At 47.3% G+C, this 21720-nt stretch overlaps 2 protein-coding genes and 1 long non-coding RNA gene across 7 annotated transcripts in view; 1 reads left to right on the top strand and 2 right to left on the bottom strand.

The window, feature by feature from the left end:
* Positions 1-1685, bottom strand: part of TAF3 (TATA-box binding protein associated factor 3) — a 176328-nt gene extending 174643 nt beyond the window's left edge. For both annotated transcript variants that reach the window (XM_084809078.1, XM_084809079.1), the window contains exon 1: positions 1349-1685. In XM_084809078.1, coding sequence (XP_084665204.1) covers positions 1349-1514 — 166 coding nt within the window. In that variant the 5' untranslated portion in view covers positions 1515-1685. The remainder of the gene's footprint in view (positions 1-1348) is intronic.
* Positions 1686-1746: 61 nt separating this feature from the next.
* LOC146339333 (uncharacterized) lies at positions 1747-16751 on the top strand. Its single transcript, XR_014784229.1, has 3 exons — positions 1747-1860; positions 13675-13910; positions 14829-16751. It is a non-coding gene; the product is annotated as an uncharacterized LOC146339333 (long non-coding RNA).
* ATP5F1C (ATP synthase F1 subunit gamma) lies at positions 8727-21551 on the bottom strand. Of its 4 annotated transcripts, XM_084809082.1 has the most exons (10): positions 21350-21551; positions 19889-19923; positions 18287-18418; positions 16876-17080; positions 14972-15115; positions 14332-14396; positions 12712-12867; positions 11382-11478; positions 10129-10173; positions 8727-8873 (listed from the first exon to the last, which is right to left on the bottom strand). In XM_084809082.1, the coding sequence occupies exons 1-9, from the start codon at positions 21412-21414 to the stop codon at positions 10167-10169; spliced, it is 906 nt and encodes a 301-aa protein (XP_084665208.1). In that variant the 5' UTR covers positions 21415-21551; the 3' UTR covers positions 8727-8873; positions 10129-10166. The 4 variants fall into 4 exon arrangements, with proteins under 4 accessions (XP_084665208.1, XP_084665211.1, XP_084665209.1 ...); XM_084809085.1 differs by lacking the exon at positions 10129-10173; XM_084809083.1 differs by lacking the exon at positions 8727-8873 and having other exon boundaries at positions 10113-10173.
* Positions 21552-21720: the final 169 nt, after the last annotated feature.

The following is a 21720-nucleotide window of genomic DNA, read 5'->3' as shown; positions in this document are numbered from 1 at the left end:
ACATATGCATGTTATATTAATGTATGTGTTTTCATTTTTAAATTTAACCACCAGATACAATAGGGTTAATAGTACACCAGAGAGTGAATAAAAGGTGGGAGGGTCCTGTGTGTGTGTGTGTGTGTGGGGGGGGATTCTAAAGGTCATAAAGGATGAGCTGACAGTTAGGGCCATAGGGATCGTGGAAGCAACATCTAGTTAGTGGGGTTTGTGTATAGGATTTTAGAAGGGGCAGAGTAGGTTAGGACCAAGTATTAATGAATAATAACGTATAACTTTTAATGTTTTAAATAAATCTTTATTTGTTTTTAAAAATCCAAATTCCCACATGTTATTTGATTTTATGCTACCTTCATTATATCTGTATCCTTGTTACTACTCCTGTAGTGGATTGCGAGAACCAATTGAGCATATTGAGTTGCTCTGGAACCCAGGGAGGGTAAAAGGGCTGAAGCTTGTGGGCCAGTGGGTACAGCTGTCCCAAAGTGAAAGCAGGTGTTCCTGAGAGGGTTGCTTCTCAGTTTCAGAGATGGAGGCTGGGGAAAAGGTGGAGCCTCGGGTGGGAACGCCACAGTGGGCAACCTGTGGCCCTCCAGATGTTTTGGCCTACAGCAACCATCATGCCTCACCACTGGCTGCGCTGGCTAGGGCTGATGGGAGCTGGAGTCCAACAACATCTCAAGGACCATACATTCCCCACCCCAGATTTATACCCTAAATGACTCCCACGCTGCTGATGGCTGCGCCCCCCCCCCTTTATTGGTCAACATCTTCCCTCGTGGTGCCCCTCCAGCCCATCACCATGTCTCCCCTCACCCGACCCATCACCATGACAACCCAGAGCCAGTGTAGTGTAGTGGTGAGAGTGACGGACTGGGAGCCGGGAGATCCGGGTTCTAGTCCCCACTTGGCCATGGAAGCTCACTGGGTGACTTTGGGCCAGTCACAGACTCTCAGCCCAGCCTACCTCACAGGGTTGTTGTTGTGAGGATACAACGGTGAGGAGGAGGATAATGTAAGCCGCCTTGAGTTCCTTGCGAGAGGGAGAAAGGCGGGGTATAAATGCAATAAATAAATAAATAAATAAATAAACCCCAGGGCTCCCCCTCACCCCCCATTCCACTGGCCAGTCACATGACAACCCCATCAACGTCACTTCGTCACCATGGCAACCCACGGCCACCACAACGTCACCTCGACGACCCCGGAGCTCCCTCCCCCCGCCACATCCAGCCAGGCGCCCCGCGGCGAAGGCCCTCCGGCGGCTGGCAAGCCCCCCCCCCCCCGCCCACGCCGCGGGCGTCGCCCCGTCGCCATGACAACCCCACGGCTCCCCGCCAGGACTCACAGAGCTCGCAGTAGCGCCGGCAGCCGCGGCCCAGGGAGTGCAGGTAGCGCTGGAGCACGTCGGTGAGGAGGTCGCAGGCGGAGAGCTGCACCGAGTCCCAGCCCAGCGCCTGGCACACCTGCGCCACCGACACGCGCAGCAGCCAGCGCGAGTAGCTCTCGCACATCCTCGCCTCACTGCGGCCCGGCGCCCCGCGGGGCCCAGCGCGCGGCCATGGCCGAGCGGCGGCAGCGGGCGCCCCTCACGCCGCAGCCGCCGCGCCCCGCGCCGCGGGCCCTGCCCTCGCCGCCGCCGCCGCCGCCATCTTAGGGTCCCGGAGGCCCCGCAGCCTGCGCCAGCCGAGCCCAGGGCGCGTCGATGGGCGGCGCGCCGACTGCGCCGGCGTCGACTACCCAGGCAGGGAGGGGACGGGCGGCCGCGGGGGCGCTCGGCCCTCCCCGCCGCGGCGCTTTTCTCGGTCGGCGGCGGCGTCCGGTCGCGGGCGGCCCTGCTCCGTTGCTGCTCATCTTTAGGTAGAGATGGATGGACGGACGGACGGACGGACGGTAGACAGACAGATGGTTGATAGATGATAGAGAGATGATTGATAGACACACAGACAGACGGTAGATAGACAGATGGTTGATAGATAGACAGACAGACAGACAGAGAGACGGTTGATAGATGATGGAGAGATGATTGATAGACAGACAGACAGACAGACGGTTGATAGATGATAGATAGATAGACAGACAGACAGACAGACAAACAGACGGTAGATAGACAGATGGTTGATAGATGATAGATAGATAGACAGACAGACAGACAGACAGACGGTTGATAGATGATGGAGAGATGATAGACAGACAGACGATAGACAGACAGATGATAGACAGACAGACAGACAGACAGACGGTAGATAGACAGACAGACGGTAGACAGACAGATGGTTGATAGATAGATAGACAGACAGACGGTTGATAGATGATAGAGAGATGATTGATAGATAGACAGACAGGCAGACGATAGACAGACAGACACACAGACAGACAGTAGATAGATAGATAGACAGACGGTAGATAGACAGACAGACGGTAGACAGACAGACAGACAGACGGTAGATAGACGGAGGGTTGATAGATGATAGATAGATAGATAGACAGACAGGCAGACAATAGATAGACAGACAGACGGTAGATAGACAGATGGTTGATAGATGATAGAGAGATGATTGATAGATAGACAGACAGACAGACGGTAGATAGACAGATGGTTGATAGATAGACAGACAGACAGAGAGACGGTTGATAGATGATAGATAGATGATTGATAGATAGATAGATAGTGAGACAGATAGTTAGTGAGCAGGAGGCGGTCTGTCGCACACCAGTTTTGTGGGATCGGTTCCAGCTTCTTCCTCCTGATGAAGTGGACAAGCTGCTTTCATCTGTAAGGCCGACCACCTGCTTACTTGATCCTTGCCCATCTTGGCTCATTATGAGCTGCAGAGAGAGGCTGGGTGAGGGGATCAAGGCGGTGGTGAACACCTCCCTTGAGTAGGGAGTGATGCCATCAGCCCTCAAGGAGGCAGTGATAAAACCCACTTTTAAAAAAGCCCTCCTCAGATCCCCAAGTTCTGAACAACTTTTGCCCAGTCTCGAATCTGCCTTTTTTGGGCAAGGTGATTGAGTGGGTGGTGGCGATGCAGTTGAAGGCGCACTTGGAAGAAGCCGATTATCTAGATCCATTTCAGTCGGGCTTCAGGCCAGGACATGGGACAGAAACGGCCTTGGTCGCCTTGGTGGATGATATGAGGAGGGCTCTGGATAGGGGTGAATGTTCCTTCCTTGTTCTCCTCGACCTCTCAGCGGCTTTTGATACCATTGACCATGGTATCCTCCTGGACCACCTGGAGGGGTTGGGCATTGGAGACACCATATTACAGTGGTTCCAGTCCTTCCTCTCCGGCAGGTACCAGAGGGTAGCACTGGGAGAGGAGGTTTCGGACCCGTGGCCAGTCACTTGTGGGGTGCCACAGGGTTCCATCCTCTCCCCGATGCTATTTAACATCTATGTGAAGCCGCTGGGAGCTATCATCAGGAGGTTTGGGGTGCGGTGTCATCAATATGTAGATGACATGCAGCTCTACCTCTCGTTCAAATCTTCACCAAGGTTGACCGTAGAATCCCTGTCCAAATGTCTGGAGACGGTGAGTGGCTGGATGGGGAGGAATAAGCTGATGAATGAGTGGCTGGATGGGGAGGAATACTTTTGGTGGGAGACAAGAGGAGGTTGGGGGATGTTGACCTGGTGTTGAATGGGGTACAGTTACCCATGAAAGATCAGGTCCGCAGCTTGGGGGTCATCTTAGACTCCCAGCTATCCATGGAGGCTCAGGTGTCAGCTGTGAGCTGGACAGCACTGTACCAACTCCATCTGATATGGCGGCTGTGCCCCTACCTTCCCGACCATCTGCTCCCATCGGTAGTACATGCCCTGGTCTCCTCTCGTTTAGACTACTGTAATGCGCTCTACGTGGGGTTACCCTTGAAGACGGTTCGAAAGCTGCAGCTGGTACAGAACGCGGCAGCTCGCCTGATTAAAGGCAGCCGCCGGCGAGATCTCATCACTCCAGTGCTGAAGGAGCTGCAATGGCTACCAGTTGTTTTCCGGGCCAAATTCAAGGTGTTGGTTTTGACCTTTAAAACCCTATACGGCTCCAGCCCAGCCTATCTTAAAGAGCGCCTCCAGCAACACCAGATAGGCCACTCAGCAAGATCAGCCTCGGATGGCCTTCTCTCTGTCCCATCAGCCAGGACAGCTAGGCTGGTGAGGACGAGGGAGAGGGCCTTCTCTGTGGTGGCCCCCACTCTGTGGAATTCCCCCCCTAGGGAATGCCGCAATGCCCCCTCTTTAATGAGCTTCTGCTATGCATTAAAAACATGGATGTTCAGGCAGGCATTTAGGGTGGGCTAGGGCAATTTTAGAAATGTGATGTTTTTAATGTTGAATTTTATTGTGTAAACTGTTTTTATTGTTGTACATCTCCCAGAGTGGCTGGATGACCGGCCAGATGGGCAATTAATAAATTTCATTCGTTCGTGGAATTCGCTGCCCCAAGATGTGATCGTGGCCATGGGCTTAGATGCCTTTAAAGGAGGATCAGACAGATTTATGCAAGGACAGGCTATCAGTGGGTCTTATGCCATGGTGGCTATACTGAAGCACCAGTTTCAGAAGGCAATTGCTGGAGAGCAACAAGAGGAGCTGTCTGTAGGCATCTCCTTGGTCACAGCAGGAAACAGAATGGTAATAGACATTTGATTTTATGTTCTTACATACAGGTCATGCAGGTGGGAAACAAGCAGGCACGCAATATTAGCTAAAGCCAGCCAGAACCATTTGAGGAGCAAGTTGGCTTGCAACCATAAAAATGAGGGTGGAAGGGTGGGAAGAGAATACGTCAAGTATCTATATGTGATGCTGGGCATTTCAAGTTATAGGAAAATGGATCTGAGGGTATTTAAAAAATTATTTGGCAGTGCAAACCACCAAGCCCCTCTCTCCCACCCCAAGAATTTTGATGAGAATATATGTACAGGGTTACTTTCCCCACAGACCAGCAACAGTGAACACATGGGTTCACATGCCTGAAATTCTTCTCTTATATGTTTTCCCCAAATGCCAATTCATCATCCAGAGGTTTGAGCTGAAGTGTATACAGATGACACCCAGCTCTACCTTTCATTTCCATCTGCTCATGCCAGGGACGCTGTGGAAGTCCTGAACTGGAAGTCTGGAGGTGGCTTTGGGATGGATGAGGGAAACAAACTGAAACTTAATCCGGACAAGATGGAAGTACTGTGGGTAGGGAAACTGACTATTCTGAGTGCAGTCTTGCAACAAGTCCTGGATAGGGTGGCCCCAAGGAGCGTCCAAAAATGCAGGCACCTTTGTTGATCGTTAACTATCCATACGCACGTACGTATACACACACCACTACAAATACACGCACTGGTGTGTGTATTGCTAGAAAAATCCACTTCCCCCCTGCTACTGTTAGAATTGCAGCTTAGAGGGAACCGGGATTTCTGAGGGGTGGCAGATTGCATCACTATCCCTGCTAATCGAAAAGTCTAGGGACTTCAGCCATGCAAGCCCAGGCTCTATTACACCACTGGCAACTGCTAATAAACAGTTAATGACATATAAAAAGGAAGCACTGGCGGTAAAGCTGAAGCCACCAAGGGTGTTGGTAGGCATACTGCTTCAGAAATGCTGATCCAAGCTATGCAGATGAGTGTAATTGTTACATTTTTATCCCAGCCTTCCTTCGAGTTCCCCAGGCTGCTGTACGGTTGTTCTCATTTAATCCTCATTAAGGCCTATGAGATGCTTAAAGATTGGCCCAAGTGGTTCATCCAGTGAGCTTCATGGCTGAGCAGGGATTCACCTGAGTCACTCCAGCATAACACTATATCTGTCACACCGCATTAGTACCTTACCTTCTCTGTACTATTCCAGGCTGCATAATGTTCAGTTAAGTACAAGAGACGAAATACTTTTTTTTTTTTGGTAGCCTAAAGCTAAAAGAAACTTCAAGCTAAGCTCAAGACAGCTTTAATGGCAAGAACACAAATACAGCATTTTTAAGGAGACTCATCTCTTTCATAGGCATGCAAAACCAACAGCAGCATTGGACAGCTTTGGCATTAAAAGGATCCAATTCCCTCTCTTCAAGAAGCAGTCTTAATTTTCCATGAAGGATTATATTTTTTTAACTAATATTTTTAAAAGGGACAGAAGTTCACCAAAACAACCCCCTCGCCTTAGCTATCAGTATCTGCCGGCAATTTCCCTTTTTCCAAGCCAACTAAGAAGCTGGGCATTTGTCCCATTTTAAAGCATGCCTGGGCTGGAACAATTTCCTTCTAGCCTGAATTATGCTTTGAATCCAAGTTTAGGGGCAAATCTGGGGAAAAACATAATCTCTCACAATTGGTTTTAATTAATGACAGAGACAAGCAAATTGATACAATGAAGAGGGAATTAGTCCCATCTTGGCCAACACTATAATTGCCGCACCTATGACAAATGCCTGATGTTCAGAGGTGGCAAACCTGGGTCTGGACTATACTACTCAAAACTGCAGTGGGGAGGTCACAAAAGGAAGTTCCTGCACATTCAAAACTAGCATAGGCAGAAAGGTTCTAGCCTAGCCTTATCTCCAGCATGCGAGTTTTCTGCGTGGATAGTACTTTTTGCATGGGGAAAGCGCTCACCCTCGTAATGCCTTAGCTGCTGTGGGACAGCCCAGGCACTGATTTACCCACCTCAGTGATCCCTAGGGCTAAAGTGGTAGTGGACCAGTTCACCAGAGGGATAATAGCAGGGAAGCATTCTGCTAATTCCCCTCTCCTGCTAATTCCCGTCAAGCAACACACAGGCTGGCAACACACAAGCACAACCCCTTCCACCGAATTGTAAACAATCCTGGGCAACTTCGTACGTTTGTTAGACGTGCCCCTATAGCACCAGCATGCCTCAAGCGTGCTTCACCCAGAGCTCTGCCGCTGTCTGCAACTCCCAGTTTTGAGTGTACTGTTAGTAAGCAACTTGCGCTTGCATGAAACGGTCCTCAGCAGCTCTTCAGAGATTCTTCCTGCCAAAGGGGATCACTACTGCATGCACAAAGATGGGAGAACAAGATCCTCCGTCGACACGGAGTTCTAGCAGAGCACAGTTCAGAACCTGTCTGCAGCTTTGTTGCTGACATTCAGTGAGAATCAGGCTCAGCCTTCTGCTACAGAGAAGACATTCTCTACTGTTTGGAGGAGGGGGGAGATGGGTTTATTTGGTGGGCACAGAGGGAATTAGTCTGTGCACAAAGACACCTTGGGTCACAATCCTATGCATAGTTAGACAGAAAACAGTCCCACAACTTCCAGCATTCCCCAGCCAACATGGCTGACTGGGGAATGCTGGGAGTTGTGGGTCTGTTTTCTGTCTAACTATGCATAGGATTGTACCTTAAGTGACTGAGCTCACTGTCCTTCATAATTCTGCCCTGCTTCTAGGGCCACAACATTCCTCCCCTTTTTTAGATTCACACTTCTTCCTCACAGCGGGAGAACTGAAAGAGAACTTCCCTTCAGCCACAGAAGTACAGCTAGCTTTCTCCTTGATGAGCAGCGAGATTGGAGGCTGCAAATCTATCAAATGCTTTCATGGATCCTAGCAGCATGATCTTCTAAACCAGGGATAGGCAACCTTGTGCCCTCCAGGTGTTTTGGACTACAACTTCCATAATCCCTGACCATTGGCTAGAGCTTATGGGAGTTGCAGTCCAAAACATCTGGAGAGCACCAGGTTGCTTTCCTCTGCTCTAAACACTTTTCAGTACAGACCCTGTTCAGAAGAAACATTTATAAAGCCATGCAGTACGTATTCAGCCTCTTTTATGCAAGCAGTACTTTCAGAGATGTTTTAAGACATGGCAAAAAGTTGGCACCACGCTGCTTCCACAGAATTTCTGCTGGTAATAGCTGTGTGCTGTGTAAAGACTGAGCGAATGGAATAGACGGGATAGAATGTTCAAAAGGTGATCTGGGAAACATGGATTCAAATGCCTCCCAACATAATGGATGTTGTGTGCAGCTTGGGTTCTCAGCTTCAGCCCACCCCTACTGTGAAATGGGAATAGTGATGCACTTCAAGGGTGAAGGGCAAAGCACTTTGTGCGAGCGAGACATGCTATACAGTACCACCACATGGGAACAAGTCAGTTTTGCATTTCAAGCACTTTAAAATAACTCCTTTTCACACTATCCTTTCTATGAGGAGTGGGTAACTTGGGGGGGGGGGTATAGGGGTCATTTTCATCACCCAGGAAGATCCCCCACCCACCCTGCAGGGCACCCTAAAAGAAATCCATAGTTTGCTACCACAATTTGGCAACAAATTGTTATGGAGCACTGCAAGGGATCAACTTAGCTGTTTTCAAGCTAAACTGGACCCTTTTAGTGCTCTGTAGCACTAAAATCACAATTCTTTCCCCATCACTGCTGAATTTGGTGCCTTTTCTGTCTAAACTTCCATAGGACTGCGTCCTTGATCTGTTGGCATCAAAACATTTCCCAGACCTTTTCACAAACTTGAACAGAGATTTGGGGTGTTCCATGCTTTAGCACAACTTCCATTAACTTCAACGAAGCTTGCATATAAGGAACTTCCTGGAGAGCTACACCCAACAATTCCTTTAATGTAGGTATACACACCCACCCACCCCCTTTCCAGCATCCTTTTATGAAGATGGAAATACTAGCTGAAAGCATAACACACCTCCGTTAACTTGAACTCCAACCATCTCCACGTTCACATATACAAAGCAGCACGCCAGTTCTTTCATGTAGGACTTTATTGAAATACGATTTACAAACAGTTGGGTTCTTTGCCTGAAAATTCTTTCACAGAATGATGGACTAACCATCTTCTCTCTCTAGAAAGGAAGCAGGATAAACTGCTTGCCAGCAGAGCTTCTCTTTACCTACAAACAAAAACATTGTATTAAATACATTTTGAACATCGTTCTGCCTGAATTTATGACTTTTACTACCTTTTAAATGGTTGCCAACCCTTAAGCTGATTCTCATTTCAAGCTTCCTCTTTGCTGTCTGTAAAGCTTTCTAGAGGTTTTGCTATCCAAACCATCAAATACAACCGCAGTGTAAATATTCCATAGAACCTATACCGGCCTTCCCCTAGCGGGTGCCCTCCAAAAATGTTGGACTACAACCCCCAGCATTCCCAACACATCAGATTGGGGAAAGCAGATTGGAGAAAGGTGATCTATACGAGAAGCTTTGCAATATCCCACCGAATTACACTTTCAGCCCACAGCTTACTGAAGTAAAAACTAGGGATGCAACTTTTCACCAATTAAGGGCACGACCCTATTAGATCCACCCCTGATACTTGTAAGCCTCTGAACTCGGAGGCTGACGAATATCCAAAGCAGAGCAGGTGGCATGCTGAGCCTCCTGCTCTGCAATTTAGCTAGGCAGGCATTTCCCCAGTCTCCACCCCACCCTCTCCCTTCTCTCTGAGGTTACTTTTGCAACCTTGGAGAGGCAGCTGGTGCAATTCTTTATGCACCGGCGGGGAGGGGAAGAGGCAGGGAGCTCAGACTCCTGGGTCTGAGGTTGGAACACCATCTCTGGCCTCGGATCCTGGAATCTGAAAAATCCTATGACCCCCCGCTCCCCGAGACACGGTCTAGGGGCCACAGTATTGCTCCCTAATCCTATTTTTTATGGTTTCAGCAACACCTGGAAGCCTTTTTATTTGCCCAGGTATTTCAAAATTGGCTGATACGTTTTATCTGTCCTATTGTATTTGCTGCAATATTGCTTAATTATGATTATGTTGTTCTAGTGTTTTCATTGTATTTTGTATGATTTTAATCCTACTCTTGTATGTTGCCCTAGTATCTGCAAGGATGAAGGGCAGTTGTAAAATGTTTTGCTAAATAAAGGAAACAACAAGACCCTACATGACCCTTCCACCACGTGCATCAAAGTTTTCTAGAGAGAGACTGCACCTTATTTGCATGTCTGCTACCTGTATGGCAATGATTTTAAACAGAAATGCAGAGTGCAAAGTATTCATGCAATACCAGGCATTCACAAGCAAGCACTTCTAGAACAGAGACGAGCCATCTACAAAGTACTTTAACTCCTACATTTCCGACACCACCTTGTTCAACTTTTTTTCTTAATGCTTAGTTTACAGCATCACTTTACCTGTTGACTTTGGACGAAACTCACTTTCTGATTAGCCCTTAGTTCCTAATTGTGGCATTGTTAAAAAAAACACAAAACAAGCAATGAAGCATTAAGCACAGTAAATTAAGGCAAAATAATTAATGTGAGTTAACCGAACGTGCAATGCAGAGCCCGTACACAAACATGAACCATCCAAGTTAAAATTAAGTTACAAATCAAATCAGTCAGTGAGATGTATTGTTTAATGCATCAATTGAAACCATTCCATTTTCCATTCTAATTACATTTTTCTCCAGCTGAATGATACCTTTTTTAGGCACAAGGTGAAACAATGCTTTTGCTTTCTGTGGACAGCCTGATCCAAAGTTAAGCTGAAATGTGAGCTTCTCAGAAAACACGTCAACCAGCGTAAGATTAATCTATGGAATTCCCTGCCACAAGATATGGTGATAGCCAACATCTTGGATGGCTACCAATGGCAACTGGCCATTATGATTATGAGGATTCTCCATGTTCAGGGGCAGTGTGCCACTGATTACAACTTGCGGGGAGCAGAAGTGATTAGGGCTAGTGCTTTCCTGTGGGGTTTACCCAGGGCTCCTCATTGGCTATGGTGATGACCACAATGCTAGACTAGATCCGGTGCAGAAACTCTATCAGCCTGGAGGACATGATTCCAGTGACGGGTGGGACCAAAGGCAAAAGGGGTGGAGCCAAAATACCAGCCTGTTTTAGTTCAAAGCTCTTACTGCCGGTAATAAAACTTTAGGAGAGGCATTTCAAGCCTTTAGAATGGGGAAAAAATCTGCACAAAAAGCAGGAAACTATCAAATGACTGGTAGTCAGGGAAAAGAGGAAGGGGAGTGGAAGAGGAGGAGAGTGGCCCCGGGACTAGATGGACTGATCCAGCAGGGCTATTCTTAAGTTATCATCTCCACCCTTCCCCCAAACACAAGTCTCAGTAATGGGAGCTTTTGATTCAATTTGGTTGAGCGTAACCCAGATAAAACATCCGGAGAAATACAGGGCATATGAGCATCCACTCAGGGGCAAGACACAGAACATCACCTCCTTAGAACCGCTGCAGCAGCCGCAGCAGCTTCAGGATTAATGCAAGTTTCAAACATGGCCATGCATCATTTGTCACTGACATTTTTAAGGCACAGCAGAAGAATTCACAAACTCACTGTCACTCTTTGCGCTTCTTCCCCAAGTCAACAGCACAGACAAATAAAGGGTCCGAACATAGCAACTTGTGTGCCAATACTTACAGAGCAGCAGCACCAGAGATGATCTCAATAAGCTCCTTGGTGATGACAGCTTGGCGGGTGCGGTTGAACGTCAGAGTCAGCTTGTCGATCATCTCAGCTACAATGAGAGATGGGGCAGGGCAGGTTGCAATAGGACAAGAATATCAGCAGCTATTCAACGATTCCGCTTGTCCTCTATTTTGAGTATGAAAGGTTCTGGATTACTTTGCTAAACTGTTTACACCTTTATTTTCTCAGAACTAATGACTTGGAGATGACCAACTTCACATTTTCTTACTATTGTGAATTGTCAAATGAAGGTTGAAGATAAAAAGATACAGCCTCAAGTACTCTGATAGCCCTTGGTCCGAAACAATGGCTAATACCTACACTCCCCCCCCCGCCCATCATAAAATAACTCCTGTCATCAATTCCAATGCTTAAATATGCACTTAAAACTGTCAGTTAAGAACTCAGCATGACAGGACAAACAATGGAAAATACGCACCTGTGTGTTAGGGTAACAGCCATTTAGCTACTGCAGAACTAGGTATGTTGGTGCTATGCTACATGTCAACCGATATTTGGCAACACACTGATGCTCCCACTATGATATGCAAGTTAGCTATGCTGGTTACTGGTTCTTCTCTATATGCCTATATTTGCTCTTGACCATTGCTTCCAGACCTGGTAAACATAGCAGCCCTGGGGCCAGATTCTACATGCTGGAGGGGATCTCCTCTGCATCCCACCAGTATGAGACATACACTGTGGTGAGACATGGGCGAGGGCCTTCTCTGCTGTGGCACCCCGGTTGTGGAATGCCCTCCCCTTGGAGGCCTGATTGGCACAGACATTGGTCTTGTTTCAGCACCAAGTAAAAACATGGCTTTTTACCAAAAAAATGCATGTATAAATGCATGTATAACATGTTTTAATGGAAAGTCTCAGATCCTGTTGCATTTTGAGCCAAGACACTCTGAATCAGTGGATATCAAGGACAGCGGAAGGCGGAAAATTAGTCCAATCAATACTTGAGTTTGGAAGTAGTCTCAAGGGCTGAAACTATTTAAAATAGCTGAGAGGTCCCTCACACATGTGTAATGCAATCTTAGCCATGCTACTCAGAAGCAAGTACAGTTAAGTTCAATAGGGCTAACTCCCAAGTAAGCATGCACAAGACTGCAGCCCCAGACTTGTGTTAAATAGAAAAAAGCCAGGGTCCTTTCTAAAGCTATACTTAAAAGGCAGCTCTTACTTCCTCTCCTCCAAGACCTCTGGTTTACATCTTAGCTTCTGCTATTACTGCTAACTTCATCACATACACTATGAACTCCAGAGTTTTCCTTACAGGCATTTTTGCTAGCGCTGTCCATGGCGGTCATCCTAGCGCTTTGTTCACTAGTGGTAGACTCTTTCAGTGAGTAGAAGATGATGTTCACCAATGTAAATTCCTGATAGTTTCGCAGGACATCTGCATCAATGTCATCATACACACTAATGCTTTCTGCAAAAGGAAGTACAACGATGAATACAGCTGGGTTATTACATTTAAAAAATCATCAGATACAGCAAGTCAAAACCAACTACAGTTTAGTATGAATTTTTAAAATAATTCCAGATTACCACAACTTCCACATCTTTAGTGCTAGCCTTACTTTTTGAAAGCATGACAATGCAGTAATAAAAGTTACCATGCATGGGAAAAGACTTCATCACTTTGGGACCAGGTTATCTTAAGCACCACCTGCATTACCCTGCCCATAGTCCAAGATCTGAGCCAGAGGTCCTGCTTTTGCGCCCACATCAGTTAGGTTGGCAAGCACATGAGACAATGCCTTGTCGGTGCTGGCCCTGCAGCCCTAGAACCCTCTTCCAATTAATATTTGCTTCTTCAGTTCTGGCATTCAAGAAGGAGACTTATCTCTTTACTACTGTATTTCCTTAAGTGAACTGTATGATTAAAGCAGTTTCTCATGCATCTATTTAGCTGCGTCCGCTTTATGATTATGTATTCTGCCTATGTGAAACTCCCTGCCAAGGGAGGCTAGGTTCGCTCCCTCTCTGCTGACCTTCCACTGGCACGAAAAGACCAACTTATTCAAGGCCTTTGACCTGTAAGTGGGCCGCTTGAGTGCTGCTCTTATTCTGTAATTGTTCGGTTTTTATTGTTTTTAATGTATTTTATTGTTTTAAACAATTTAAAATTATGCATGTAAGCCACCTTGAGTGCCATTTTGTGGTAGAAAGGTGGGGTACAAATAAAATAAATAAAATATGTTCTTTTTCTATTCTATGTGCATTGCTTTGTGAGGTCTTGACCCTGAAAAGCAACGATAAAAGCTGACTGCAAGAAGATCAAACCAGTCCATACTCCAGGAAATAAAGCCAGACTGCTCACCTGAGGGAAGGATATTAAAGGCAAAACTGAAGTACTTTGGCCACATCATGAGAAGACAGGATACCCTGGAGATGCTGATGCTAGGGAAAGTGGAAGGCAAAAGGAAGAGGGGCCGACCAAGGGCAAGATGGATGGATGATATTCTGGAGGTGACAGACTCGACCTTGGGGGAGCTGGGGGTGGCGACGGCCGACAGGAAGCCCAGGCGTGGGCTGGTCCATGAAGTCACAAAGAGTCAGAAGTGACTAAAAGCGAGAGCCAATGTGGTGCAGTGGCTAGAGTGTTGGACTGGGAGCTGGGAGATCCGGGTTCTAGTCCCCACTCAGCCATGGAAGCTCACTAGGTGACTTTGGGCCAGTCACAGACTCTCAGCCCAACCTACCTCACAGGGTTGTTGTTGTGAGGATAAAATGGAGAGGAGGAGGATAATGTAAGCCGCCTTAGGTTCCTTGCAAGAGGGAAAAAGGCGGGATATAAATGCAATAAATAAATAATAATTTTAAAAAATGAATGAATGAATGAACAACAACATGTATTCATTAACTAGCCCAGTTCTACCTCTAGACTTACCAGCTCCTGAAACAGTCTCAAGAGAATAGATTGGTTTCTCATCTGTTCTATAGGAGATGACAGACCTAAAGGAAAAAGAAAAGGATTCTGAACAAGTTTGATTGGCCTGAGAGAACCTACCTGCCAAATTCTGAAATCCATTCTTTGCTCAGACACACTTAAGTAGTAGGTTTGTTTCTCCCCATTAACTTTAAGGTGGTTATCTCAAGCAGAAATCCATTTTTGAACAGTAAAGCTGTATCTCTTGGTGTGCTGAGAGAAAGATAGAAGGCAGCACATGACTGCTCTCGTCCCTATCCACATTTAGGGCCCTGCCTGCTTAAATTGCTTGCCTCACCCTGTAGTTTGCAACTCTGCTCACTTGCTTGAATTATCTGGAACCTTTAACTTTAATGTTGCACCCAACATCCCCTTGCTTCCTGCCTGTGGTTCAATGTCCTATGCCCAGACCACTGAAAACTGCCTGTTCATTTGAGGTTTGTTTTTCTTCTTAGCAGTAGCCCTTGCAGGAGAGAAGAGCACGCCAAAAGGACCTGATCATCATAGACTTCCACTTGAGTTCTTGGCTTGCCTGCTTGAGCTGTGCCAAATCCCCACCTGCTCTCCAAACCTTCTGTTCTTTCAAAACAACGCAGCTTGCCTGAACCGATTGTAGATGACCGTTCCTTCGTCAAACTCGTATCCAGAATTCAGGAGCTCCAAGGCAATGATCGACGCGTCTCCGAAGGTGGGGGGCTTTCTTCCCACTTCTTTAAAGTTCAACAGAAAGTTCTTGCTGTGTGTCCTAAAATAAAAGTGACCCCGCATATAAAGCAGATCTGGCTAGGGTGACACATGCTTTAGTTATATCATGTCGCAATACTGCAATGTGTTTTATGTGGGGCTGCCTCTGAGAAATGTCTAGAAACTTCAACTGCTCTGGTATGCAGCAGCCAGATTGCTAACGGGGGCTGCCTATTGAACATGTGCAAGTCCCTTACTGAATCAACTACAGAGGCTTCCAGTTTTGTTTCTGGGCTCCATTCAAAGTACTGGTGAGGACCTTTAAAACCCTTTGTGGTTTGGGATCAGGATATCTGAAGGGCCACCTTCTCCTGCATGAACCAGCCTGCAGGTTGCTTATTAAGACCATCAACAGAAGCCATCCTGCGTGTCCCAACAACCCCCAACATACATCCAGTTGAGATTAGGGAAATGGCCTTCTCAGTGGTTGTGCCTAGGATTTGGAGCTCCCTCCCCGGGGATGCTTGCCTTGCCCCCTCCTTTGCCAGCATGGTAAAGACCTCCCTGTTTAGGGAGAGGTTTGGACCTTAGTGTTTTCGTTCTGCTGGGAACAGTTTTAACTGGATGTTCTGGGCTGATTTTTACTCTCTCATTTTTTGTTCTTGTTTTTTTAATACGATGGGTTTTTTTCTTATCTATGTTTCTTACTTCTTATTAGCCACCTTGAAATCATTGAGGAAAGGCAGGATAAGTGTGTTTTAAAATAAATGAAGTACCTGATCTCAGAAAGCATATAAGAATGTGTCTGGTTTTAAAACCAGAGCAACTCTACTCTCTAGGGAATCAATGGGATTATTCCAATGCTATTGTGGAACAGGGCCTGGCAAGAAAGAGTCCTGGTGTTCCTTGCAAATGTCTTTGAGATGCTATGAGGCAGCTGCTGCTTAAGGAACTGTCTCCTCCCTGCTCATCTTTTCCCAACCACTGGCCATTCTATATTCATTCTTCCCTTTTCCCATCCATTAGATAACCCACTTTACCTTTTTCATTCCTTTTACCTCAGGGGTAGGCAACGTGGTGCCTGAAGGAACCAATGCACCCCCCGACACCTTTCTTGGTGCCCCCAAGGTGCCCTAACCCTCCCACTTTAAAAAAAAGTAACACATTTTCTGACAGGCAGATGGATTGCTGTGAAATAGGCTTCTGCTGGTGGTGACAACTGGGTTCAAAGGAATTGTTTAGTGCGCTGGGGCTCAGACCCCACCTCTGCCTTTACTCAGTCTTTGGGGCAGGTTACTTGTCCTTTGCCATGCCTCTGATGGCAGCCATTTTGCGGTGGTGCCCAAAACAGTCTCGCAAATTGCCCAATGTCCCCACGGCCCAAAAAGGATGCCTACCCCTGCTTTGCCTTGCACAGCCAACTGAGCACCCCGTTTAGCCTTTTCAATTTTTATCCTGCCCAATCATCCTGCTACCCTTCCCCTAGCTTACTCAGCACCTCCCTCCGTTCCCCCCATCCACTGTAGTCTGGGATCCAAGCCTGCCTCGACATCACACCTTCCAAGTGGTAAGCCTTGGTTCCCAGTCCTAGGAATGCAGTAAACCTGTGGCCCTGTCAAACATACCCTCTATGTACTTTTGACCTCAGCAGCCTTTGAGCGGGTGCTGGTGCCTGACATTAAAATCCTGATCATGTTAATGTGATCCCAGGAGTGCTTTATCTGAAAATGTCATTAGCCTGTGGGGTTAATTCAAAATCATCAATGCTGAGTATTGGAGAGAAAGCCTCAGGTGTACAGGGAGGGCTGTTGGTCGACTTACCTTTGAAGTATGCCCCTCAGCTTGTCTCCCACGCCGACCACCATGACTTCTTTACCTGCATCCGTGAGGGTGGAGACTTGGCTCTTGATCATTTTAGCAACAGAGGTATGGATTGCACCACACAGACCACGGTCAGAGGACACCCCAATGATAAGGTACTTCTTCTTGTCCTCAGGTACCTTGATCTCTACTTTCTCATAGAGAGCTAGGAAAGATGGCGGGGGGAGAAGGAGCAAACAATAATTAGCAACCATGAAAACAGGTTGGTATCAAGAAAATACAACAGCACTTCCCCCCACAAGAACCACTTTTACAGTGAAATCATCTTGCACCATCTCTTTGCTTGGTATTGTGACCTAATTACAATGAGCAAATCAAAATAATAATCAAGCTTCTTCAGCACTATTTACTTTCCTATATTTTGAAAGCTTTCTGAACATCTATTGTTTGCATTAGCAAAACTAGAGCACACGCCACTGGGGATGAAGTTACAGTCTACAGCCTTCCTTCAGCTTGAAAAGAGTATTCTGTGTGCTTTTAAATAACAGCAGGTGAGACACTGTATCCAGACAAGGGAAACAGAAAGAATGTAGCGTATATTCTGCACAAGCGCAGATTTTGGTAAGAGGGGCAAAATACAGCATCCTTAACAAAAGCACAAAAAGGACAACCACCCACAGGTTTCTAGTCCTTATGGCCATAAAGATTATGGCTCATATGCTTGTGAGAAATACCTAGTGACATCTCAAAAGCCAGAGAGGGCTCTGTAACGTCCCCAGTAGTAAGGGGGAGGGGACTTCAGTATCATGCATAGTTCCTTATCCATCCACATGTAGTAAAAATTGGATAAATTATTTTAATTTAATGTACTTATATGCTGCTTTTCTACAGTAAACTGAACCTAAAGCAGCTCACACTAAACACTGACTTATCAAATTAAGCAAAAGTACAAGTTATGCAAGTATGTTTGATTTCCACAAACTTAGGCAGGCTACTGAATTAAGTTTCTTTTGATGTAGAATTGGGCTTAACATGGCTCAAAGGCTTGATTTTATGCAGCACAGTAAAGCCTTGGTCATGGGTGCAATTACTTGCTTGCCTAGTCACTCATGGCAAGTAGTCACACTAATCAAATAGCAGTAGCTCCACATCAACCATTGCCAAAACCTGGGCTGAAAATCACCATTATTAACTCCAAGCCACCATCTTGAATGGTCCAGAGTGAAGGCAGATATAAAGTTATTTGCAAAACAACTTTACAAACCTGCTTGAAGTATCTCATCAAAACATTCTAAGACAAAAATTACTAAGAGATGTGGCTTCTCTCTTTAATAAAAACAATTCCTCCCAGAAGAGTGAGATTAAAAGCTGTTGTTGCAAACTCAGCCACAAAAGAGGCAACGTTCCTTACCTAATGCCCCCACTCCATAAACTCTGGCAGGCTTTAATTCTCTCTCTGCCCTGGAATATTTCGCTGCAGCAACCATCTTCATGGACTTAGTAATTTTCTGGATATTCTTGATTGACTTCAAACGCCGGGTAACTGCACAGATTAAAGGGCATAAACTGAGGCAGGATTTCAAGCAGAGATTGAAAAAAAGTGGCATAAAAATGTTATTTGGGTGCAATCCTATAGCTGCTAGTCAGTGGCTAGACGGCCATAGGATAGGTCAGTTCCTGGGAACCGACCTCAGAGCCCGCGCTCCGAGGCCGGTTCCCTGAGAACCAACCTCGGAGCCCACACTTCGAGGTCGGTTCCCTGAGAACCAACCTCTACCCCTCCGGTGCCACCTTGTAGGCAGTGTGGAACGGCCCCGCGCTCAGAAGAGGAGTGCGGAGTGGCAAAAATGGGGTGTTCCTGGGGGCATGCCAGGGCGAGGGTGTTGGAAATGCTGGTATGACACAACCTATATGTCGCCCGGCTTCCACTTCTCACGCTCCAAGGTCCTGCGGCTAGACAGCTGAAATCAGCTGTCTAGCCAGAAAAGGAGGGCAGGGGGAGTGAGGAGGAGATCCGCTCCTCACCACTCCTCCCACCCTGCACTGGACAGGCGATCACCCCCCGGGGTCAGAGGCGACCGTTGATCCACATAGGATTGCTCCCTTAAGCACTGGTCTCTCAAGCAAGTCAAACCAAACTTATCCGCAGAACAATGTGTTTGTTAGGCAGTGAACCTAGTGAATACCACCGGTTCAAAAGGTATGCTGCTCAGATACAAGTTAGTAGATCTCGCCACTGGAATAACAGGAGCAAATTAATTGGTTAACGCAAACAATTGCTTTTTTTTTTTTTTTACAATATTTATATACTACTCCACATCAAAAGATTTTGGAGCAGTGAACAGCAAAGATAAAAGAACAAAACACCATGTTAAAACCATAAAAACATTTTAAAAGAAACATGGTTTCAAAGTAAGAAGCAGAACAATTCAGAGAGGGCAGGAAAGGAGAATCCATGACAGAGGAACCACCAAATCCATACTGAGCTCTCACTGGGAGGATGGAAGGTAAGGGAGGGCAGGAGTGAAAATAAATATGCCAACTGCAGGGCCAGTGTATTTTCCCCAATGTTCTGGCTGTGTATCAGGGGAACCAAATGGCTTTGGATCCAGCAGTTCCAAAGACTTTCTTGATCCACCCCCACAACACTCCTTTTGCCATTACCGCCACCGAAGCACCAACAGCAGAACAGCAAGGATAGCAAAGATTTCCGTGCCCACAAGGAGGAGGTTTGCAAGGGTAGATCTCCCTCTCCTTGGATAGAGAAGGTGACCCACTCCATCTTATGGCCACTGCCAGAGACCCTAAGACTGCATCCTAAACATGGTAACCCAAACCTAACCTCTTAAACTCTGAACCCCCTCTAAAGCATGGAGAAGCAATTTTGAATTACCAATTGTACCACCATAACAAGCAAGGCCTTGAAAATGAATATGCAAGCCGAGGTTTCAGAATTTACTAGTGCCTGTCCTTCCTACTCTGTCATCCCAAAGTAAATGGATAAAATACTTACTGTCTTTCAAAGTTGCCATATTCCTAACTTGGACCCTGAAAAAGTAAACACATATTGCACAGTGTATCAGCTAAAAGTGCTACTTCCTATTGCGAAAATAACATATAGAATAGCTGCAGCTTGGTGACCTTCCTGCAGAAGGCCACTGCCATTTAAAACTAATTATATTTTCATTTGTTATAAATGGTTACAGTTAGACAACTATGCTCATTGAACTTAGGCCTACTTCTGAGCGAGCAGGTTGAAGATCATGTTGCAGGTCTACCAACCCTAGCCTACCGGAGTCAGCAGAAACCTTGTGAGCCGAGGTTTCTGCAGTGTTCCTTTTTCAAGAGGTAGCATACAAGGATATTTTTTGGTGCGCACATATAGATGTAGACGTGCCATTTGGAAGATTCCATTACACTCTAGCCTGCCCAGCAAACAGAACACAGGGGGAGGCAACGCAGATTGCTTAGCCTAACCAGGGACTCTCGTTTCAGTTCTCCCATATAAATGAATGAATGCCATTCAGTCCTCCAAGGGGAAATCAAGCACTTCAAAGTGCCGTTACAGTGTGGGCAAAATGCGCCCTCCACCCTAACATCTGAGTGTGCTGAAACCCTCATTGACAAGATTCATGTGTGTGTTTAGGATGAGTGTGTCCAATGAACATCGATATTCACTGCACCTCCAAGGATTCTTGTAACATTCAAGCTTCCCTGCCGCCACACACCATTGTCCATCACAACAAATGGCATTTTGGTAGCAAATGAATAAATACGACCCCTCACTTCCATCAACTATACCATGCGCAAGGGCATCGATATAACCTAGGCCTCTGGAACCTTATGTGCATATACGCGTGCTTGTCCGTGCCCATTCCCAACACCTCATTACACCCCAGCCTGACCAAGAAACATCACCAGGTTAAGCTTTGCATGAGAGGTGGGGAACCTGAGGCCATCGTTGGGCTCTGACTCCCACCACCCTGTCAGGACAGTCACTGGTCTGGGACAATGGGAACTGTAGTCCAAGAAGACCTGGAGGGCCACCGGTCCCCCAGCCCTGCTTTATACAGAACCCTTGCGGCCACTTTGTAGAACCGTCGGGGGGGGTGGAATAATTGTTGTTGTTCAGTCGTGTCCGACTCCTCGTGGCCCTGTGGACCACAGCACGCCAGGCCTTCCTCTCCTGCGCTCTCTCCCGGAGCGTGCTCAAGTTGGGAAAAAATAATACACTGGCCAAAAAGAGAAACAATTACGACGCCTTTCATCTCCTCGCAAGGTTACTGTCAGACCTCAGTCCTCGGCCCTGCAAGCAACCCACGGTCAAGGCATGACGGAGGGGCGGGCGCCCCGAGCATGTGCAGAGCGCTTCCCCCTCACCACCTGACCGGCGTGCAGAGCGGGGCGCTGAGCCCCGGCGCCGCGTCCCCGAGCCCGCCGAGGGCCGCCTCTCTCCTCTTCCCCAGGGAAGTACCATTGCGGCTGGGAGAAGGTGGCGGCGGCGGCGCCACGGGCCAGGGCGGCTCCTCGGGACAGCATCCCGGCTCCAGCGGCGGCGCGGTCTCGTCGGGCCCTGCTGCGGCCTCCTCAGCCTCCTTCGCGAGCTGCCCGCCCGCGCGGCCCCGGCTGCTGAAGGTCAGAGCGCCCGCACCGCGCATGCGCCGCCCGTTCACCTCAGCCGAGCCGAAGCCCGCGGGCTCCGACGCGGGGGACGAGTGAGATGGGACAGCGACAACTACCGGGTCACGGGGCGCCGCGGCCGACGGCCCCTCTTCCGCCGTCTCTCTACGGTCCCGCTTCCGGGATCCAAAGGGAGGACGTTTTCCGGTCTCTACGGCTCGCTAC

Source organism: Heloderma suspectum, chromosome 7 (genome assembly GCF_057233095.1).
Source record: "Heloderma suspectum isolate Gila_16-S chromosome 7, 16-S_ref, whole genome shotgun sequence".
NCBI classification, from domain to species: Eukaryota; Metazoa; Chordata; class Lepidosauria; order Squamata; family Helodermatidae; genus Heloderma; species Heloderma suspectum.
This window is presented reverse-complemented; position numbering and strand designations above follow the sequence as displayed.

Bases quoted from the DNA above. Each gene is read 5' to 3' on its own strand.
- ATP5F1C (XM_084809082.1), bottom strand. From the start codon at position 21,414: ATGCTGTCCCGAGGAGCCGCCCTGGCCCGTGGCGCCGCCGCCGCCACC. The intron at 18,419-19,888 runs GTAAGTATTTTA...TAATCTGTGCAG, and splicing joins TATGGCAACTTTGAAAGACA to TTACCCGGCGTTTGAAGTCA. The intron at 11,479-12,711 runs GTAAGGAAAACT...CTCTCATTGTAG, and splicing joins CAGCGCTAGCAAAAATGCCT to CTGAGATGATCGACAAGCTG.